At 33.3% G+C, this 22,199-nt stretch overlaps 1 protein-coding gene across 1 annotated transcript; it reads left to right on the top strand.

The window, feature by feature from the left end:
* The first annotated feature begins 100 nt into the window (after window positions 1-100).
* On the top strand, window positions 101-20,044 carry MS3_00003357 (uncharacterized protein). The gene is made up of 8 exons (XM_051211125.1): window positions 101-283; window positions 1,278-1,592; window positions 2,352-2,447; window positions 6,421-6,504; window positions 8,726-8,797; window positions 14,783-14,914; window positions 16,069-16,333; window positions 19,418-20,044. Exons 1-8 carry the CDS (start codon window positions 122-124, stop codon window positions 19,489-19,491), a joined length of 1,200 nt encoding a protein of 399 aa, XP_051071163.1. The 5' UTR covers window positions 101-121; the 3' UTR covers window positions 19,492-20,044.
* The last annotated feature ends 2,155 nt before the right edge of the window (window positions 20,045-22,199 follow it).

The following is a 22,199-nucleotide window of genomic DNA, read 5'->3' as shown; positions in this document are numbered from 1 at the left end:
TGGCTACTGTTTGTCAAAAAGCGTTATCAAATTGAGATCAAATGAATCAATAATTTGTTAGGTTTTGATGCATATATACATCTTTAAGACTATTGTTTTTGCTATCTAATACTATAATACCATGAAAGTATTTTGCTTAAAGAGGGGAAGCTCACCTTTTAAATCGAGGAGTTTTGTTATTACAATTACTGGTTTAATTATCACTGTATTTATCTATTTGTTATCCATGACAGTGCTAACAAAAGATATAAAAAATACTCAAAATCTTCAGAAAGTAACCAAAGTTAGTTTATTTACTTTTTATTTCGACGTCTTTTTAAACGTAAATTTTTTCTCATTCGTACTATAATTTCGGTAGTTTTGATGGTTTAATAGACAACATTCAACTGGAACAGTAATATGTGCTTTTTGGAATATCTAGATGAAATGTAGCTGTATTCAGTCACATTATGGTTAATGAATCGGTAGGCAGGAAACCGTGAACCTATTATAAACATATAACCATGTTTATAATTTAAGGGAAAGAATTTATGTGGTAAAGTTCTTTAAATAGTAGGAATTTGATTCTGGTGAGTTACTTTCCTATAAGCTAGGTGGAGATTGAAAAATTGATATTAGAACGTAAAATAGTAAAGGTCAATAATTACTTAATAGCTCATGTGTTCTTCAAGATGAGATGAAGTAAGAAGTGAGTTAATGATGTTCAGACTTGTTAAACGATATACCTCGATAACTATGTGTTTCAGCTTCTGAAGTAGTATATGGATTTCTGATCACCTTTCCAAACATATAAACAATAATACTTTACTAAATACTGGTTTGCTTCTGTTTTTAGAACTACTTTCATGTTAATGAATATACAGATGAAGTCTTTGCAATTGAACCACCTATTTCAGAAAACACAACACGGCCAAATATAGTTAGAAATAAATATTTAGTAAATCATCGTCACTGTACCCAATATTACTGCAGAATAGGTGATACCACTCTCCAGATAATAAATACACTGTTTATAAACTCATGCTTCAGAAGAGTTAAATTTAAATGAACTAATCTCGAACTAGTCATATTTTACATAAATTACGGGATACAAAATCTAAGTTGTAGTTTGGTTGGTGTTGACATAATTAAAGCTATTCACAGCTGTTCATCTATAAACGATGCTCAGTTTTTCAAGTTTAAGAAAAGATAAAATACGTTTTGCGAGTCTTATTCCTATGCTTATTTCATCCTTATTTATCGTATCCTATCACTATTGTTATCAATATTATTTTCAGAATAATAAAATTCATATAGTTTCACTGATTGAAGGTGATAAAGACTTCAATTATATAAATGTACTGATCAAATCTATACTGTATCACCAAAAACGTTTTCATTGTCAAAATAACAAATGTTGTCTTGGTGACTTGTGCAAACGAAGCAAGACTGTAAACTTTCCATGTTCACATAAGAAAATACTGAAGACCGATGGTTCGATAACTTTCCATTTTATTACTGATAAACCCACACGACTGAAATTTCAAAAAATGGAACAAAGTTGGCAATTGATAAATGTGAAATTCCAATTTTACGAATACCAACATTATTTGGTTTGTTCGTTTGTTATCATTATTTTGTTTTTTTGTTTGTGTACAAGTTATACCACTTGGTGAAGCGTATTAAAAGATACTTCACGTACAACTCAAATGATTACTATCACACGATTTTTATCATTATAATTACTATATCTAACTTTGTGATGTAAGAATGTTGGATATTATAATCCAATGATCAATACTTCAATTGTTTATAATGTATTGAGCTGAGGTAATCATGCCTATTGAAGGTGCTCACATCCCTTTCTTAGCTGAGAAAATTGATAGTAAGACTAGGTTCTATCACGTAGAAACTGTTAATCTTTATTTTGAAAATTCACGTAAATTTGTCTAATACTTTGTTGAGTCTTCGTAAGTTTACATTGTTAAATGTAGAAAAGAATGAAGCCAGTTCCACGTTTGCAAGAAAACTATTACTTAAAAGTACCATAAAGCCATGAGCATAAGAAAATGTTTCCTAATATTTTAAGGCACAATGATAATAAACTTATACCAATACTTAACCCTTTTTTAGACCTATATGTTAGGAGATTGAGAGTGTGATTCAGACAGAAAAATGTCCTCTATAATGCAAATGCTTTATTGTGTTACTTAACTATAAAAAGTGTACCTAATGATCAAGGGTTTTAAAGTTAAATCGTATATTCATTATAAAAGCATACCCCGTAAGAACACTGGAACGAGTACAATGAATCTGTAATGATGTTTTTATTTATATACTCACCCGTTACTAATCCGCTTTTCTTCTTGCAGGATAAAATTGACGGGGTTCTATCAAAACGTTCTTCAGGTATTAAATCTTGTTTAAAATTATTATTACCCGAAATTCTTCCGAAAAGTGTCAAACAGGTATTGTCGTATTGATGTTAATGTTTTAAAAATGTTATAAGTGTTTTTTTAAGAAATATATGAAAGGATATTGATAAGCATTTTGATAGGTAATCATTCATTTACTTAACCATGATAAAATTCAGAACATTTAGGACAGTCCCTAGTAAATCGTTAAAATAAATTTCGAATTCCGAACAACTACTGTAATTTCTTCTGACGAGGATAATCGTGTTTTAACTTACGTTATTTTATTTCCTCTGTTAGCGAGTAGATCGGATTAAATGAATTTGTTTGCTTATAAACCACCATTTTGGCAATTATGCAAAACAATTATTAAGTTTTATACACATAGCTCCTTTTATTATCTTAAAGAGAACAAGAACAAAGATTGGTGCAGAACCATATGAATTCATTTTATTTCGTTAGGTTCTCATCAGCTGCTTACAACCTAAATTATTTGAAATTCAACATTATTACAGATATTGACATGTGTATACATAAGAGGGTGATTAAGGATGAATATATGTATCATGATGTAGCGAAGATTCCAATTGAGTTAATAAGGTCATAACAAATTTTTGTTTCAGATGAATAAAGTTTGGGAGGGAAAGTTCCAGAACATTGAAATAGTGATTAGAATTCATTAGATGATTGTGTAATGAAGCAGCTGAAAGTAGATTAATGGTAATAAAGAAAGATATGAGTTGAGACTAGCCAGCTATGAACTGAAGAAAAGTGACAATGATGTAATTTAACTTCAGGAAGAGTTGAAATAATGAATGACGTAATAAATAAAATGAGGGTTTAATGTTACCAAGGCAAAGGAAGATTTATTACTGCCTCCTTTTGAATACATTGATCTGGTTTTAGACATTTGATTGCTGTCACTTCGGCAAATTTCAAAAGTTTGGAGTTTGATTGTTTGTTAATCACCTTGAAGGACTTCATCGTATCGACTCCATGTCCTGTGTCAAGGAGATGTCTTGCGATGGACATATGTCCAAAACAACATGTTCTTCAACACAATCAAAGATCTATAGGTATCCCTTTCATGTTACCACCAACTGTGTATACAAATTTACTGCCAAATCAGTTACATTGGTAGAACAGAAATGAGAGCCTACGTCCGATTCAAAGAACATATTCCGAAAAGTTTAAGATTAAATGGATTAAAAGCATTCAGCAGTGCCATCGTAAGATATCCTTTTGACACAGGACATAATGTCGATACGCTGAAGTCCTTCAAGGTAATTAACAAACAATCAAACTCCAAACTTTTGAAATTTGCCAAAGCGATAGCAATCAAATGTCTAAAACCCGATCTATGTATCCAAAAGGAGACCTAAGGAAATAAAATGAATTCATATTATTCTTCACCAATATTCGTTCTTGCTTTTTTTAAGATGATTATTAAGTTCCTTGTGGTCAGTAATGTCTTTTATCCAATCGCTATCTGAACAAACTTCAGTTTCGGTCATAAGAAGTCATGTTTCATACGAATAACTTGGTTGTATTCTGTTTAGTACAGCAACAAAAGTACGTTATTATGTATGAATTGAAGGTGAGAGATGAAGTGGTTGCCATTTTATACTGTAGATATTACAATTCATTATAAGCAGTTAGCAGTAAATAAACCCTTTAATAAAATTACATCTCCTTATTGGGATGAACTATTAAAAAAGTGAAGTTTAGGATTTACTCATTATACTTCATTTCGCAGGCGAACTTCATTGGGAACAAAATGTATTTTAAAGATCTTCAACTAGTGAGTTCGTAGTTTTAGGGATCACTTTTATTGTAGAAAATTTCTTAACTTATCTCTGTTTGGAGAAATGTCAACTAGCTGGAGGATATTTCAAAACATATATATGAGCAGATAAGTTTCGTGGAATCCCAAGATTCCTTTTTTATATTCGTTAATAAGTATATATCTACTCTGAATTATTATCAATTTAATTGGGAAGATTAAAATGGAATTTCATCAAAATCATGAGGCGATCTAAGTTAGACCACCGTTGCAAACCTAGAAGCAGTAGACGGCCGTTTTGTCCTAGTATAAGATTTCTCAGAAGTGCGATTCCACGATCCTGCATGCGGGAATCAAACACGGGACCTCTTGTCTTGCGCGCGAACTCCTCAACTCTAGACCCTTGACTCTATATCCAACGGTGTACAAGTCTAATTTTAATAAATCTACGAAATTGCGCGACAATTCATCATTGTTCTCCGTGTGTAATCGCTTCATATCTGACGCGGCTTAGCTCTAAAGACGACGGCTACTCACTATAACTCTGGAAATCCCATCTCGGAACTGGTCACTAGTGAGCATATGATAATTGTCAGTAAGGGGTTGTTGAGATTGTTTAACCTGAGAAGTTAAATACTAGGACGAAATTGCCGTCCAGTGCTTCCAGGTCCTCAGTGGCGGTCTAGCTTAGATCACCTTATGATTTCAATAAAATTCAACAATCTCCACAACCTCTTACTGATAAAAGAATATCCCTCATAACGTTTGATTTCCATATTATTCTTAAAACCCCCATGATGGCTAAATCAAAAAAATATGTGCATGCTTTATTTCATTGTTGATCGTAGATTACTGTTGACTTAATTATCTACCCCTTGACGTCAATTTTGAGCTGTATAATTGATATACCTATTTTCATATACCATTCTCATATATTGGTTATCAATCTAGAATATTTCAAGGCTTTGTTCTAAACTCAAATGCGGTATCGTCGACACACTTCACATATATCACTAGCTGCACGTAGTGTTTCGCTGCTAAGTTTAACACAAAACTTTTAAAGAACACATACAACATTCGTTATGCACATTTGCTGAACACAATTAACTGTTCACTTCGTGGTTTGTTTAAAAAGACGTTTAACTGAAGAACTGAGTAGCATAAATTGGAAAAATGTTACTTTACAGCTCACCAACTTGCCTCTATAATCGTTTGGTACATTATCCAGACAAGTAGATATCGTATCTAATCAAATATGCTCCCATTTATAAATCTGAATTTGAAAGTAAATAGATTTGAGATTACGTGTCTATAACTATTCTCCGAAGAAAATGAATAATAGAATTTTCATGCAATTGTGTAAACCATAATTGCAATCTAACAAAACATTGCCTAAGTGACATATAAATTAGATAAATTTTCATTAAGAATTCACAGCGAAAATTTGTACGCGTATCCACTGTTTAACAAATATCGCTCAGTTCCAGATGTTTCCAGTTAACTCGATTCAAACAAAGACTAAAGTGGAGGTTCTTAATGCTATTCAGACCCAAGATATCGCTGTCAACGAAGATTATCCAACATAATAGTTGATATAAAGAATAAAATCTTAGCACCAGAATCAGTGAAATGTACTTTTCAAACACAAATCTCCCTGGAAATTCAGTTTATAGCAACTATTTTTGTAACAATAATTATTCATTTTATTTCTAGTTTCAGTAATCGAATTTTAATTGATTACGTTAAAATATCTTTTCAACAAGTACAGTGAGACTCGATAACTATTATCAAATGCAAAATTACTAGCAAATAACTTCATGCGCTTAAATGAAAAGGTCCATTCACCATGCTAACTACATATATAGCCCCATAAGCATGATTTTATTCACAAAAATATTTTGGAGTTGAGAATTATAGTGTTGGATTGTTGCTCATTTAATAAAAATAATGATCACCCGTTATTTTATTTGCATGAAAACAAATCAAAGAAACAACTGATGAAAAGTAGCTCATTAAGCTGAGACTGTAGCGAAGCAAAACCATCTTTCAGATTCTATATTTAAAAGACTGTTACTAACAGTGACATCGTAAGGAAACATTACCTTTCTGCATAGTATATTCTTCTATTCACAAAATATTTTGAAGAAATATTCAACCCCACTAATAATGAATTTGTTAATTATCATATCATGATTAACTTTGGTAAATTTGGAAGCTGAACCTATTTTTGTTGAATTGTTTCAGGTCATCGTTCTTGATACATGTTTGCTGTTAAATACAGACATCAATGAATTGTGGGATCATTTCAGATATTTTAAATCTTCTCATGTAGGTCCTTGTATGATTTTATAAAGATCTTACCATATAGTTAGCAGTTACTAGAGGGTTGTTTGCTTGTTTGTTTGAACACATAAATACTGGTACAAGGGGGCACCAGATACATATGCGCCACACACATCTCATTTGGTTTGTGTGAGGGCTGTGATACTGCCCGGGGCCCAAACCGAAACAGGTGGATTCCTTAGGTGGCCACATCCGGAGCCTTCGATATGAAAGTCTGATCCACAAGGCAGTGGAGCATCGTAAGGAGATGCAGTCCCATGGTAACCGGTGACCAACGATTGGTCCCTACGCCATTTGTTCCTTCAGGATACTGGAGTGTTATGACCTTGAATCGCTTTTACCCCGTGATACTTGTTATGACTTCACCTTGATCTGTCTAGTCTAAATTATGACCTTGACGCGTTAGGGTGAGCGGTTTAACCTTGAGTCTAATACGCGTGAGTTCGGGATGGGGTAGAGAGAACTATTCTAAATCCTGATTGGTTGGCAAGCACGCAAGTGAAAGAAGACAAGACAGCTGGAACACTGAACTCTGGATTCTCTGAATTCGGATTAGTACAAAAATGTACATGAATAAATAAGTGAATATCTTGACCACGACGTACGATAATTTGGAAAAATACAGTTATGCCCGAAACAGGGAATTAGGGTAGAAAATACAGTGCAAAATATTATGTTTAAATTACAATATTTTCGGAACAAAAAAAGGTATGCTAGTGAATGATACATAGAACGAAAGCTCGTGTTATGTAGAATAAGATAGGGACAAAAATAAATATAAGTGTTTTACAGGGTTTGAATGAAATGCAATAACGTCCGAAGAAAATAGCTTTCGTAATTGTCTGGTCTTCTTAATTCCCCGTTCATAACATGGAGTCGATGTGCACCACTGGTTTGAAATCAGGGTTTTCCAACTTTACAAGGAGGAGTCTCCATGTCCACCAACCCAGTTAAAGCGCCGGACATTCGCTTTTCGTCCACTCAATTTCGTAAACAACACCCGTAGTGCGAGAAGGCAGTGAGTATGATTCCCTGGCAGAGGCTATATACACGTGGCCATGTGAGAGCATTTCGAGAGGGAGAATGGACTCTCCTCACTCTCGGCCTTACCAGGGCATTTGGGGGCAGTTACTAGAGGGTGATAGCCAAGAAACAATTACCTTGCGGACATTCGCATCTAAAAATATTGGTTTATGAAGATTACTGTAAGCAGTAGTTTACTTTCACTAGATGTAAATGTTTTTTTGGGTTTGTGTATTTTGAAGCTACATTTAGTTCTACACTTCTTACCTAGTTCGGTAGATGCATTCTTTCGTTCTTATATTTAGGACGCTTATAGTTCCACAACATACTTAAAAAGTTAATGGATATGAACATGAGTTGAATCCTACTGAAACAAGTTAACTAATTACCATCTGAGTTACCCTATGGCTGAGAAACTAATCAGAATTATGTAAAGATCTTACAAATCAATAGTTGTTAAGGTATCGTTTAAGGACCTAATACTGGTGTTATATCAACTTCGGTTGCTTCAACCTTACTATTATAGCCTATCAAACAATAACCGTCGTTTTATAAGTATCTATGGATATTTGGCACACCCAAAAATGTTTGTTCATAATTAGAAAACGCCATAGAAGAATTAATATATACTACACTAGTGTTTCAGATAATACGATAAATAAAACGAAGTACTTATTAAAGTTGACTCAAAATGTTTGTTTCTTCAACATCAGATAGTAAATTGTTTAAAGAAAGGTAATAAAACAATTTCTTACTGATCATTTATCCTTTAATGAGGGTGAAATTATGGAAAAGACTACACCGTGAAATATGTTGGTCTAGTAAACTGAGTAATATAAGCAATCTTCTTTACTACAGTAAATAGACTATTATTCATCCAATATAAGATTGTCTTTATCATCAAATAATCTGTAATAAAAGTGACAAAAATCGCCTAGAAATATCAAATCACAACCTATTAGCTCATCTGTAACTCATTAGATGTAAAATCCTTGGATTCGATATCCTAGGTAACGATAAATTAGAAGAATTCTCTGTTAATGAGTGTCCTTTTCAATAAATACTTGTTCATGATATAACCTGTCTTTAGGGATGACATATATTTCGTTTCCAAAAAAAATTAAGCACGAGAATGAATAAACATATAATTTATATTGAGTCGCTACCAACACTTTTTTTGCAGATTTTAGGAGTGACAATGGAACAAAATCCCGAGTTTGAGGTTGTCATGAAGAGTCTAATTAGAGGCTGGAGAGTAAGTAAAAACAAAAGATTTTTAATTGTAGTGGAGAATTTGTACTTACTATTATTCACAGTAAGATTATTTAGAATCCTCTGATTCCTATCTAGTTAATTTTTTCCGTGATAATGTAAAGTATGCATATATAAGCATATTTGATTTAACCAATTAGAAACATTTGTGCAATTTAATATGTCAAGGGAGACGAACACCACAAGTTTGAGTTTCAAGGAGACATCAAATGTTACATTTCTCCACTTATGTTATAAAAGTTGGAAGTACCAAGCACCTGAATCGGTTTAGCAATTCCACCATAATTCCTCGATCAATTACCCAGTAGACTATCCTTCAATACAATAGCAACACCTCCAGCAGTGTAAGATAATTTAAAGAATATCCTTAGTATGATTTTTAATCATGTGTATAAACACTAGTCCATTTTCTGTAGAGTGGCAAGCTTTGTATTTTGTGTATATCAGTTTGTGGAATTCGATTATGATAAAGTATCAACTGTACACACTTGATTTTCCATAAGTAGTACAATAAATCCACAGTTCTGAACAAACCACTACTATTTCGAATTCAAAAATAAATAAATAAGTTCTATAAGGCAGTATTGTAAAACGTGATTTCTTAAAAGTGATAAAACTATTACAATGTTATATTAGCTATAACTTTTCACAGTAGATTAGACCAGTAAATAGATCCACATAGATCGCATAACACTCCAAATACTCCTGACAGGCTAATTAAGGCATTAACGAAGTGAATGATCATACAGAATTGAAATGGGATAACTAAATTACCCTTAACGCTTTTAATGTTATTTATCTAAAACTGAAGTTCTCATGAACCTACTCAAAGCGTTCAAATAACTGGGTATCAATTTTACATTATTATTAAGTCTAGCAGTTTTCCAATTTTAAAATACCCCATAAATTGAAGAGCTTCGAACTATCGATATGTTGATAAAGAAATTGTGTCCTTTTTGTACTAATTATTAACAGTATTTGTGAGAACTTAATCGAGTCAAAATTACTACATGTAAACACCAGAGGACTTAAATCTTAGCTGAACTAACGTTTCTGAACATCTTTAAGATTGATTTGGGTCTCTTAATTACCAACACTGTCCACGTCAGAAGAACTAGTAACCAATAGATGAATTAGTACAGTACTTCACTGCATACATTAGTGATCCAACTAGGTTATTCGTGGTACTAATTTCGTTCAGACCTAAGATTAACTACACATCCACTTACCATAGCCACTTTCATAATAGTGTTTGTCAGTTGTGGCTATCGTAAATTAATTAAAGTTGAACAGACTCATTGTTCACAAAATGTAAACAGTTTTTAAAAAATCCATTTTTAAAGCTTATGTTCAAGTGAATCCAAATTATTGATGGTTAGATAGTTTACTACAAACGTGCATCACATACATCTCAGTTATTGATGCTCAAATCCAAATCAAATAAAAGACAGCATGAATTCGAACCCATTATAATACTTTTTTCGAGATTATTGATTGGTCTTGTTGGTAATTGTTCATAATCTTGAGACAAACTTTCACCGCAACTACCTTTAAACGAGTACAATAAACTGATATCATTAGTGCCTCACAACTTGGTATGGTTGTAATTATGCATCTTTTGATTATATTACAATGATCAACAATTATATTGTTGTAAGCAATGATGGGTAGTGGCTAGCAGTGGAATCCAAGACGCTCGTTTCATCCATTTTTGGACTCGTCAGCTGGATGCACCTGCATCTCAGAGTTGATGTTCACTCTGGGACTCGAACCCAGTACTAAACGCTTCAGCTACTGAGTCCTGCTAGCCACTTGTTTGTGCAACGGGGTGAATTTAAATTCACTTGGTATTGTTTGGCATGTATCTTCCCATTGAGGTCTAAGACTGCAATCGATCAGTCTGTTATTGGCGTATATGCATACTGTACGTATGCCTCGATATTGCCTTAATTCACAAGCTTTTTGTAAGCTCGTCCCAAATAGGACGAAACTCGCGTCCTGAATTCCACTGCTCGCCACTATCCATCATTGCTTACAAAAAGCTTGTGAATTAACACATTATCGAGGCAGTCCGCACACCATGCACATATGCCAGCAACAAACTGATCGATTGAAGTCTTAAACTTCAATGGGAAGATACAAGCCAAACAATACCAAGTAAATTACATTGTTGGTTAAATCTGACTAACATCAAATGATTCATTTGTGTACAAAACAATTGCTAGAAATACCTAATTCATAGAATATTTTCACTCAGTTTCATAGATCATTCACTCTAAAACTTCTGTAATACAAAAACGTTTATAAATATAAGAATATCTGTGTGTAGCATTGATAGCGATTAATGGTTAGATACATTTGAGCATCTTTTTAACTAATAAAATTTGATATTTTAAACTGCTTCTTTTACTAGTGAATTAATCGTAGTATTTTTGACAACCTTAAATACCGAGAATATTATGATAGAGTATGAGATAAACTAGATACAGTACTGTGTTTAACTAATTTTGTCATTCATGTATCTAAATTACACTAGTGATCATTCTGTCAAACATTCCATTGATAAATATGCATGCATAACAATTTTTAAAATTAAACTGAAACAACAGACCTATTGTCTAATAATCATGACAACAGTGATTTATTTTGACAAATATATGCTTCCAGAATAACTCCGCTCAGAAACCTAACTGATATTTTTCCAAATGAAATTGACATATCAATAATATCATGTAAATAATAGTTTTGTGAATGAGGAGTCAGCATATTGAAAATAAAAGCCTTGACAGTCAATGATATCTTTGTTCGAGATACTATTTAGGGCTCTTTCAGTTCTCATTGGTTTTCATTATGAATTAAGGTCAACTGAAAAACGACTCAGAACAAGTAACCATGAGATAGATATTCTGCATTAAGCTAAATAAATCATCAAGGGATAACTGGAAAAATAATAGAACCTTAAAACAATTAATCCCTTTGATAAATTTCGATAATGATATTAGAAGACGAAGATTATCAGAACTATGTGGTATATTAGCGCACAAAATTTCGAACAATCTGGTCACACATATACTTGTCAAGAGCATTTATATATAAAAAATAAAACGTCAACTAGACAGGGAACGGTGTAAGAAGAGATAAGGATAATGAAACCTAATCACTCTGGATAATAAGTCAGTATTACCAGGGTAGGTTTAAGGTGAAAGAACAAACTGTTTTTGAACACACAAAGGGGGTTTGAATTTTCGTATGGCTAAGGCTTCAATAAACCTTAGTATACGCCCTTTTACACTTTTATACAACAATACAAAAGCTGAATTTAGATCAATCTTGTGACCTGTTTCAATTATATGTTTAGCAATAGAGGATGATGGATGTTTATCCTCTGCTCTTATTGGGTCACTTGATTGTATTTGTTTCTGCAGCCATTTGGGTACATGTTCACTCACCCTAATGTTGAGATCACGATTGCTCCTCCCTGCGTATGTGTGACCACACACACATTTAGATTGGTAAACACAGTGGGATGTGACACAATTGTTTTCATGTCTTTTAGGTTTTGGATGAAGCATGCAACTTGTTCTTTCTTTGATAATGAGCTTTGCTGCACAATAGGTTTTATTGATGACTGATTTAAGTCTTTGTTTCAATAAAAGGCTATTTGAATCACCTCTGAATGGTAAGGTGATGTAGACAGGCTTTTTCTCTACCGATGCTACAGTAGGTCTCGCTGTACCATGGACTTTCCATCTATTTATAAATTTCAAAGGATAGCCATTTTCTATTAATGTTTTATTTAGTAACAACATCATCAACGGCGTCATTGGTACAAATACGGACGAGTCTGTTGAAAAGACACCTTATCAAACCACGTTTGTATTGCACAGGGCAATAACTATAATAACTAAGATATTGACCTGTCCACGTTGGTTTTCTAAAAATAGATCGCTTGACTGAGCCATCTTCTCGTCTACTCAGAAGTATATCTAAGAAGGGAAGCTGATCGTTCTTCTTTTCCTCACATGAGAGAATGGTATGGTTTTGGAGTGTTAAGTTTATTTAATAAACAGTACATAGTTCTGATAATCTTCGTCTTTTAATAGAACCTTAGCTAACAATCAATTTATTCAGTATTATCTTGGTTGACGATGACTGACTGATTGAAATTTTAAATGATTAGGTTTTCGAAATGAGCTTAAGATTAAAATCAATAAATACGTGAATTCACGTTTTAGTAATTATCTATGTACATAACCTTAGATCTAGTGTGATTATTATGAGTATTTAAATCATTGTACGAATTAGGAATTCCAGAAATAACACAATTTAACCAAGAAGAATTATATGAGTACTGACGAAAGTATTGTATTTGGAATTCGAAATCAAGCACTCGTCAAGTACAAAGAAATCATTAGTTCATACAAACACCGTATCTATACACCACATACAGCTATTGATTATGAAACCTACTTACACTGATTAAAATATAGAATGCACTTCTATTCATAGTTAGTTTGTGTTCCCTTACCTAAGTAATAACCTTGTTTTATATATGTTATGTGATTAGCCTACGGTAATTTCTAATTACGAACGATTCAGATTCTTCTTATACGGACGGAACTAATGCCAACACTGCAGGTGGGAGGACTAATACACAAAACTTCAACAATAATCCAGAATTCTATGGAACACATGAAAAATTTAGGAGTTCACGTAAAAATTGCTATTCAAAAGGAAGAAAAATAGAGTGTTGAACAAATGTGTATATGCAACAACAAACATGATCTAAGGATACAGTAAAATTAGCAAACAAAAAGTAAAAACAACCACTCAAATAACAATAAAGGTTGTAAGAAAATATCCATTAGAACAACTGTTATGACGGTTATTGTCACTGGAAGGAACTAACGTTTATTTGCGAAAAGTTAGATAAACTTAGATCGCTCTAGCAGCAAAATTGTTCCAACTTAATGATAATCAGTCTCAAATTTGTTCACAGTTAATAGTAGTAATCATTTGAATTAGAACGTTTGATGAAATAAGATTTTAACGATTAAGGTCAAAACAAGAGAACATTTCCAAAATAATAATGAGGCGGAATTCAACCACTTATCTTAACCCATTCCATGTATATTGGTTATTTGTGGATAGTTTCTATTACGAGCTGATTTCATCTTGAAAATCATTGGGAACTAGGCAGAATTGAAAAAAATGTTTTGTCTTAGTTCAGGGTTCCTCTGTAGTCCACACATGAATTCTGTTAGGAGACAGACCCAAAACATTTAGTTTTTGGACCAGGCACGTTACATTTCAACCTCTAAATTTTTCATAAATCATGGTCCAGCCGATTTCTGGTTTAAAATATTGACATTAGCGTTTAATTATTCCACACTCGACATGGTTGAACTCCCCTACACACGACATTTCACTAGAACATCGGGATTCAATATCGAACCCAGTCACTATTGAGCATTTTACCATCATTATCAAGGTGGGTCATTTCTTTAGACTGGTTCAGTTTAAATAGTTTTTGCCACATACTGTAATTAATGGAATAATTATATTCGTTATTTTCTTAGCCACTTGTCACTGATGAAAATGAACGAGACAGATGTACACTAGTGTTAAAATATCATTTCCAAGCTCAAAATACTCTTTGTAATTTGCAATGCTCTTAAGTTACTTAACCACACAATGGATTGTTGCTAGGCTATTAACAGTTTATGCAATGAAAATAAGCTATATGCTTGAATATTTATTATCAGTTTCCAAACATTACTTCCAATTTTATAACCTAATTTTTTATCAGTGATCAATATGGTCCGCATTACAGGTTGGTAGTACTAAGAAACCATTTAGAATCAGGGGATATCAGGTATTTCTTTCATATTTTAGTACAACGTTTGGTTATAAGTATTCTCACGGATTTCCTAACATTGTCTTATCAACATCATGCTTTTTATTTCAGGGTTATGGATATAATAGCGGAGTTGTTTTAATGGACTTAGCTAAATTACGTTCAGCAGCATGGAACCATTTATGGATGAGTGCTATTAAATTCGTTATGAAGGCAACGCGTTATTTGTCAGCTGGGGAACAAGTAAGCGATTATCTTTTTTGTTGATCTTTCCGGAAATAAACAAACTAATTAATTTTCCCATGTGTTTATATCCTCCCCCATCGCATTTTGGAAAGTGACTAACATTTAAATTCAGAAGGCACATTTGTCTTGTTTGGGACCCATCAACTGAATGTTACTGCATTCAAACTTTGATGTTTGCTTTAAAGTTTGTTTGCTCTAGTCATCGTTTCGAATTGAGATAATAAAATGTTCTGAAATTACAAAATAAGTAAGGTTAAAATAACAATAACTATACTAGGTTGGTAGATATTATTTGAAATTGCTAATTTATACTATCTACTATTCTACAATGACTGCTGAAAAGTTGTTTGGTATCATTTACTCTAAGTAATACTTGATAAGTGGAGGCGATTTAAGGCAAGCTGCTTAGATTACTTTCCTGTTAATCAGTTGTCATCGACAAGATAAACTTCAGCGCTTAGAAATTTATACTTTGTATAGGGATTCAAACTAGATACATTCAGATCCACAACGAAGAGAATTAACAAGAGATGTTTATGTGTAGACTACCATCTGTAAGACTAGACTAAATACATTGGTGATGTAAAAACTAACTGTAGACTCTGCAAGTAATCAAACTTACGTCTCATGTAAGTATTTCACAAAAATATTTCTGTTCACTAATCCAACCTATTGCTGCATAATTATGGTACAAAATTCTTCTCCATTTATCTACTAAATAAATCAAATTTTTCATTTGATGCAACCTGATCTTTTTTCAAACAGACTCAATGAATATTTATTAACTTATATAAATTACGGTTTTTCAACGTGGATTAAATGAATAAAGTATGGTATACAGTTTAATCCAACAGTGATAGATAAAATAACTTTGCTTAAAAAGATATAAGGAATCCAGGTTGTACAAACAGCCTTGGTATCTACATTATCGTATTCAATTTATCGTTCGTAAGAGATGCATCCTTTTCAACTTAGTTAATTATCTGAACAATTCTGGATATTATATATTGACATAGAATGCTTATTTATAACGTTTGTAAATAGTTATGCAGAATTTCTTAACAGTAGGTTGCGCAACACCTAACTGGCATAATAGTTATCAATGTAATATATGTCATATCATAACTGTGTATATTTTTATTTTATTCAAGGGTGTTATAAATTTAATCATGTTTAGAAACAATGAGACATTTTACAAAATACCATGTGAATGGAACATACAACTCAGTTCAGGTGTTGATGTACACAGATGTCCAGTTAGTTGGTTGGCTGAAAATTCTCTGTTAAACAACAGGGATTTAATGTATGGGAAACAACCTAAAATTGTGTACTTAAACCATCAAGTAAAACCGGAATATCTGGACTTGGAAAATATATTAAATGTTGATACCAATGTATCACTTACGAATTATAATGGTAAGTATCATTAAAATTATTAATGAAGTGTCCTGGTAGGCATTGGATACTTTTGTCCAGAGTCTGACAGTAGTCTTTAAAGCATTAATCAAGTATAAAATTTGAATTCATCATATAGATGACATATTTTAAATCAAATACTTTGAACAAATACATCAGGTTTGAGACACCTGTTCGTTGATTTGTATCTTTTTTTGTCTTATGGTCAAAGACTCTTACTTAGCTCTCCCATTATCTATGACTAGGTTTCGAAAGCTAATTCACATTTAAAGGGAAAGTTTGATAGAAATGAAGTTAATTCTTTCTGAGAGATCTAATATCTGTCCAGAAGGACCATCGATACTTTCCAAAACTCCCTGATTGCTTTTGTATGATATTATGTTGTAGCCAAAATAATTTCCACCTCATAATCAGCTTGCTCCATCACAACCTATAGGCTAAATTAATCTGAAACAACCTATCACTATTTATGATATTGACAATCAAATCATATGATTTAATATTTCACAAGTATTCAGAATAGACACTTTATGGACACTTTATAGACACTTTATGTATTATGTAATCTTGTTTCAATCAAAATAGAATGTGTAATGAAAAGCAAAAAAAATCATTTTATAAGAGATTTACTTATTACGTAAATGATATTCATGATCATATACAATGACATATTAAATAATGATTATTTTTATTCAATAAATGCAGAGTAACCTGTACCTTATAGATGCTTAATTATAATGTGAATGAGTTGTAAATTCATCAGTTAATGCTTTGGAAATGGCTTGTATCAGTATCCAAATTTAGTTGTCAGTATTGGGTTGTAGAGATTGTTAAATTCTTATTGTGATCACAAGACGATTCAGGTTAGATATCTAATGAAAACAAGGAAGCACTATCCGGCCGCTTCGTCCTAGTATGCGACTCTTCAACAGTGCACACCCACGAATCGAGCTCAGGATCACCAGTCTCGTGAAAAAACAATTAACCTTTAGACTACTGGAACGGGCACTAATGATTCAAAGGTTTAACTTCAACCAATCTGTGAATAAAAAACTCCCATGGCTCGAAGCTGAAAGATCGATGTAGAGGTCGTGGATAAGTACTGCTGAGGAGTCCCATACTGGGACGAAGCAGCCATCAAATGCTTACAGGTTTCCAATAGTAGTCCAAATTTTATCGGTTAATGATTTAAACTAAATCCATTACTCACCAGAACTGAATATTAATAATATCATACCGTCACTTCAGTCTTTTAAACAGAAATGAGCAGTTTTAATTAAGGACACTTCGATTATAGGAAAATATCTAAGCTTTACTCAGTATAATAAACGACTATTTTGTTTTCGGCCCACAGTCTACACATTACTACTGAATGTTTAAGACTACAAATGAAATCGCAGACAAGTTTAAACAGCGATTATATCATTACACATCTACCAACCCATACATGAAATTAGAAACAGATTATATCTGAAAATTTTGTTCCCCAATAGTGTATCATGGAAAAGAGGAACAAATGTTTTTGATTTTAGAAAAGACATCTTACTGTATTAATATCAGACAATATAGACTGTTTTTTATTTTTCACAGATTGAAATCATGAGTCAGTTGAAGCTAGACCACCATTGAAAACCTGGAAGCACTGGACGGCCGTTTCGTCCTAGTATGGGACTCCTCAGCTGAGGAAACGGCCGTCTAGTGCTTCCAGGTTTTCAATGGTGGTCTAAAATCAATCGGTTCATGATCTCAATCAAAAACTTAACAATCTCCACAACCCCTAAACTGAAATTTGTTAATGTTGATATGACTCATATAGAATGAATCTGCGTATATGTTGAGTGAAATTTTAAAATCCATGATCAGAATATATATGGGTCAAATAGGGTGAGAGAGAAATTACAATTCGATCAATTAAGTAAGACGTAATACGGAGGGATGAATGCGAAGTGAATGGAGATTAATAATGACGTTTAACCAATAATACGAATAATCATAATAATCGAAAGATTTATGAATAAAGATAACAGAGACAGTTACAACTGACTACGAGAGGTCATAGCCAAATTAGACCATTCAGTAGTTAAGATTACGATTGATTAATAAGTCTTGATGTTGGCCAGGGGAGGAGGAGTGGTTGAATATATTTCTTCTGTACGCATAGCTCCGGTTTCTTCATCCGGATGGCTACTCCTTCATCTGTTTGACCAGTCTGACCAGTTTTGGCAAAAAATTACTGACCTTATAAATAATTGAAAAAGATTGGTTTATACTTGTACTATAACCGGTTTGTACAAAATGGGACAATATTGAGCTGTTCACTTTCTTCATCAAACCTTTGTTTAGCCACGCTGGAAGGTGTTCACGAGCACGAAAATGTAAATTCCTAGAAATTCGACCAATATAACTCGCTCCACAGGAGCAGTCGAAATGATAAATACAAAATGAGGTAGTCATTCGAGGTAATTCATCTTTTAGCCTCGGTGTAACCATTGGGCGCGTAGGAAACACTAATCGCAGTTCTCTGGCGTCAACAGATTTTTGTATTGTCCTACGTAATCTCTGAGTTAATATTTCACTAGCCGCATCCACTCTGAATTGTAGACGCATGAACAGGGATTTCTTCACCGTTTGTATTTCGCCTATTTTCGCCTTCGTGATCATATATTTAATTATAAACTTTCTAGGGTAACCGTTCTCCCTGAGAGTATTATGCAAGGTGTTAAGCACTTCAAATGTATCAGCAGAACATATAATGCGTATACGTAACTAAGGGTTTTGATCAAGTTTCGTTTGTACTGTAAAGGTACAAAGCTCAGGAAATGCGTATACTGCCCAGTCTATGTACTTTTTCTGTTTGAGTTCATTTTTAACGATCCATCCGCTCTCTTAGTCAAGAGAACGTCCAAAAAGGCTATTCGGCCATCACATAATAAACAAGTTTTCTTCAATCCATCAACTCAATAATTAATTTCAGTCGGATTTTTAAATCTGCAAATATATTGCCTACTCCACTGGTGGAAAATTTCACCTTCAATGCATACATTTGATTTGACTTATTTGTTTTGTTTCGTTTTTTTTTCGTAGCTAACTTACTCTACATGGTGTATCTTAAAGAATATTTTAAATATCGACATATCAGTCAAAAATGTTTCTATTAAACCCGGAAAAATGCATTACATTTACTGGAAAGCATTTTCTGTTGTTACAGTTATATTTGTATACCCTTTATATGAAGCTGATATGTACACATATATCCAAGTTGAAAAAAATTTCATTATTAAATAAATGAATCATTGTAAATCCAAGTTTATGGTTGATAGTTTTTAATCTCAGTTTACTTAAATCAATTGTTCTTCAAAATTCCTTTTATCCTCTAGGTACTCTTTTGGCAGCATCAAATTACATCTCAACTTTTGACATTCTCACCGTCAGCCAATATATAATATAGTGAAACCAAAGATTCCAGGCTAAATATCTTAATGAATTCTTTATTCGCAGTTCTAAGAAGTCCCAGAATAAAATTTTCGTAGTTTAATAATGCCTGAATAGTTCAATTAGAAAGGGAAGTCTATCAAAGTATGTTATACATTTATGCAGTGATATGTATCATGAAACTAATTACTGTTGGACAATAACAAAAACATAATGAAAACTTTAATTCTGATTATAATCTAAAACCTATAGAAATTATATAACTATGGAAGCATAAAGATATGTAAATCTATTGAAATGAATAAAGTGTATACGCATGAACTAAAAGGAGAATGATGTTATCAAATGATTAAATTGAATCTTAGAAGAAATAACATATGTATCAACTAATATATGAAAACATTTGTAACTAAGATAATAATATCGACAACAAAACTAACTCGTGAAGTCAATGATAATGTCTCTTTGACCATAAGTGCCTTGGAATTCAGTTTGTTTTTCTACAACCAGAACAAAACACTCACAACTAGGTGGACTTACGGAGCAATAAAACAACTAGAATCCATTTTGTGGTTTTCGATAATGATTAATAGGTCTCAAAGTCCAGCCGAATCCAATCGCCGATGTCTCATAATGACTTTTAGGAAGTTATTAAACCTTCACAAATCGTTTAGTAAACCGCCTCATCAAGCAACACAATCGTATTAGTTAAACAATCGGCTAAAATGCCTGTCTTTATGGTAGAGATAAACAGTTACATTGGAAGCGCTGATAGAAGATTGTATAAGAAACTGGGAAATAATTGGATAAAGACACGTTACATTTTGATAACAATAACATAATCACTAGATAGTCTAAAATTTATAGTAAAAAATGTGTTTGCAACAAAGTTATAGGCTTCTTCGTTTTCGGTCTCATTTCGCCACAAATCAAGCTTCGTATGATCATAATCATATATATATATATATATATATATATATATATATATATATATATACTGAATGCCTAATAACCATCGTAGAGTATGACTTGTCAAATGCAGATCTCCGACCAACTCTGTTATGGGTTCTCGTTTTTAATAGTGTCCGAAGTGCACTTCATCTATAGGGAGTGTCCTATCAACCAACCCCCAGCTTCTTTTCCTAATTTTCTCTCTAGTTGGAAGTTGGTTTGTTCTCTCTCATTGTAGGTTGTTACTGATGGTATTCGGCCACCGGATTTCCGGTGGGTTCAATGGAGCTGGTCTATTCAACAGCTCTTCGGAGTGGTCTGCTCACCTTTTCCGCTGTTCTTGAATCCCAGTGATCGTCTTGAGTGGTCGCTCTGGTTTATTATATTTCCCTTCAAGTTTCTTTGTTGTGTCATATAGTTTTTTTAATATATCCTTCCCTTGCAGCTTATTTCGCCATCGTTGATAGCTTTTCTACGTATTTCCGCTTGGAGGCTCTAATACTCCACTTCACTCTCTTGTTTGCTTCAGTATATTCAGCCCGTGCCTTGACTTTCTCTATTCTTGTTTGGCTGCTGTTAATTGCTGTCCTCTTGTTCTTCCTTTCTTGAATCCTGTCCTGGGTTCCTATAGAGATCCACCATTCCTTCTGATGATGTTTGTTGCGGCCCAACACCTCCTGACACACTGAAGTTAGTATCTCTTTGATCCCTTTCCGGTTATCCTCCATAGTAGTTTCCTCTTCTTTAATTAGATCTTGTAAGGCTTAGAACAAGTTGCTGGAAGCTACCTTAAATTTATTGAGTCTTTCAGTGTCTCTATTGAAAGTAGTATTAAACCTGCAGTTGTCCAGTGCTTCCTTAGCTTCAGTTTCATCTCAACAACCACCAGGCGGTGATCTGAAGCTATCACAGCTCCTTTCTTTGTTCGCACGTTTTCCATGGATCTGAATTTTTTATTGATCCAGACATGATCGATCTGATTCTCTGTAGTGTGATCCGGTGAGACCCAGGTAGCTTTGTGTATGCGTTTGTGGGAAAATATAGTGTCATTTATAACCATCTTGTTACAGACACATAGATTTGTAAATCTCTCATGATTTTCGTTTCTTTTTCCCAGTCCATGTCGTCTTATGATGTGTTCATACATAAAATTTATCATTTCGACTTTGGCGTTTAGGTCTCCCATCAGGATGGTCAGGTTTCTTCCTAGGTATTTCACCGCGAAGAACTTCAGCCTCTCACAAAACACTTTTTTATGGTCTCCACTACTATCATTGGTAGGTGCATGGCACTGTATAACATCCATTGTAATTCTTCCCTTCTTTGTGTCTGAAGGATACTCTGATGATCGTTTATCCACGAAATTCTCATACTCTGCCTTTTGGCGCTTCCTTAGAGAGCATCGGTGCAACTTTTCGTGTGAGCGAGGTATCTTGTTGATGACCAGAATACAACAGCACCCCTCCTGAAACTGATCTTTTTT

This window comes from Schistosoma haematobium, chromosome ZW (assembly GCF_000699445.3).
Source record: "Schistosoma haematobium chromosome ZW, whole genome shotgun sequence".
Classification (NCBI taxonomy): domain Eukaryota; kingdom Metazoa; phylum Platyhelminthes; class Trematoda; order Strigeidida; family Schistosomatidae; genus Schistosoma; species Schistosoma haematobium.
Note: the sequence above shows the minus strand (reverse complement) of the source record. Positions and strands in the feature narration are given on the sequence as shown.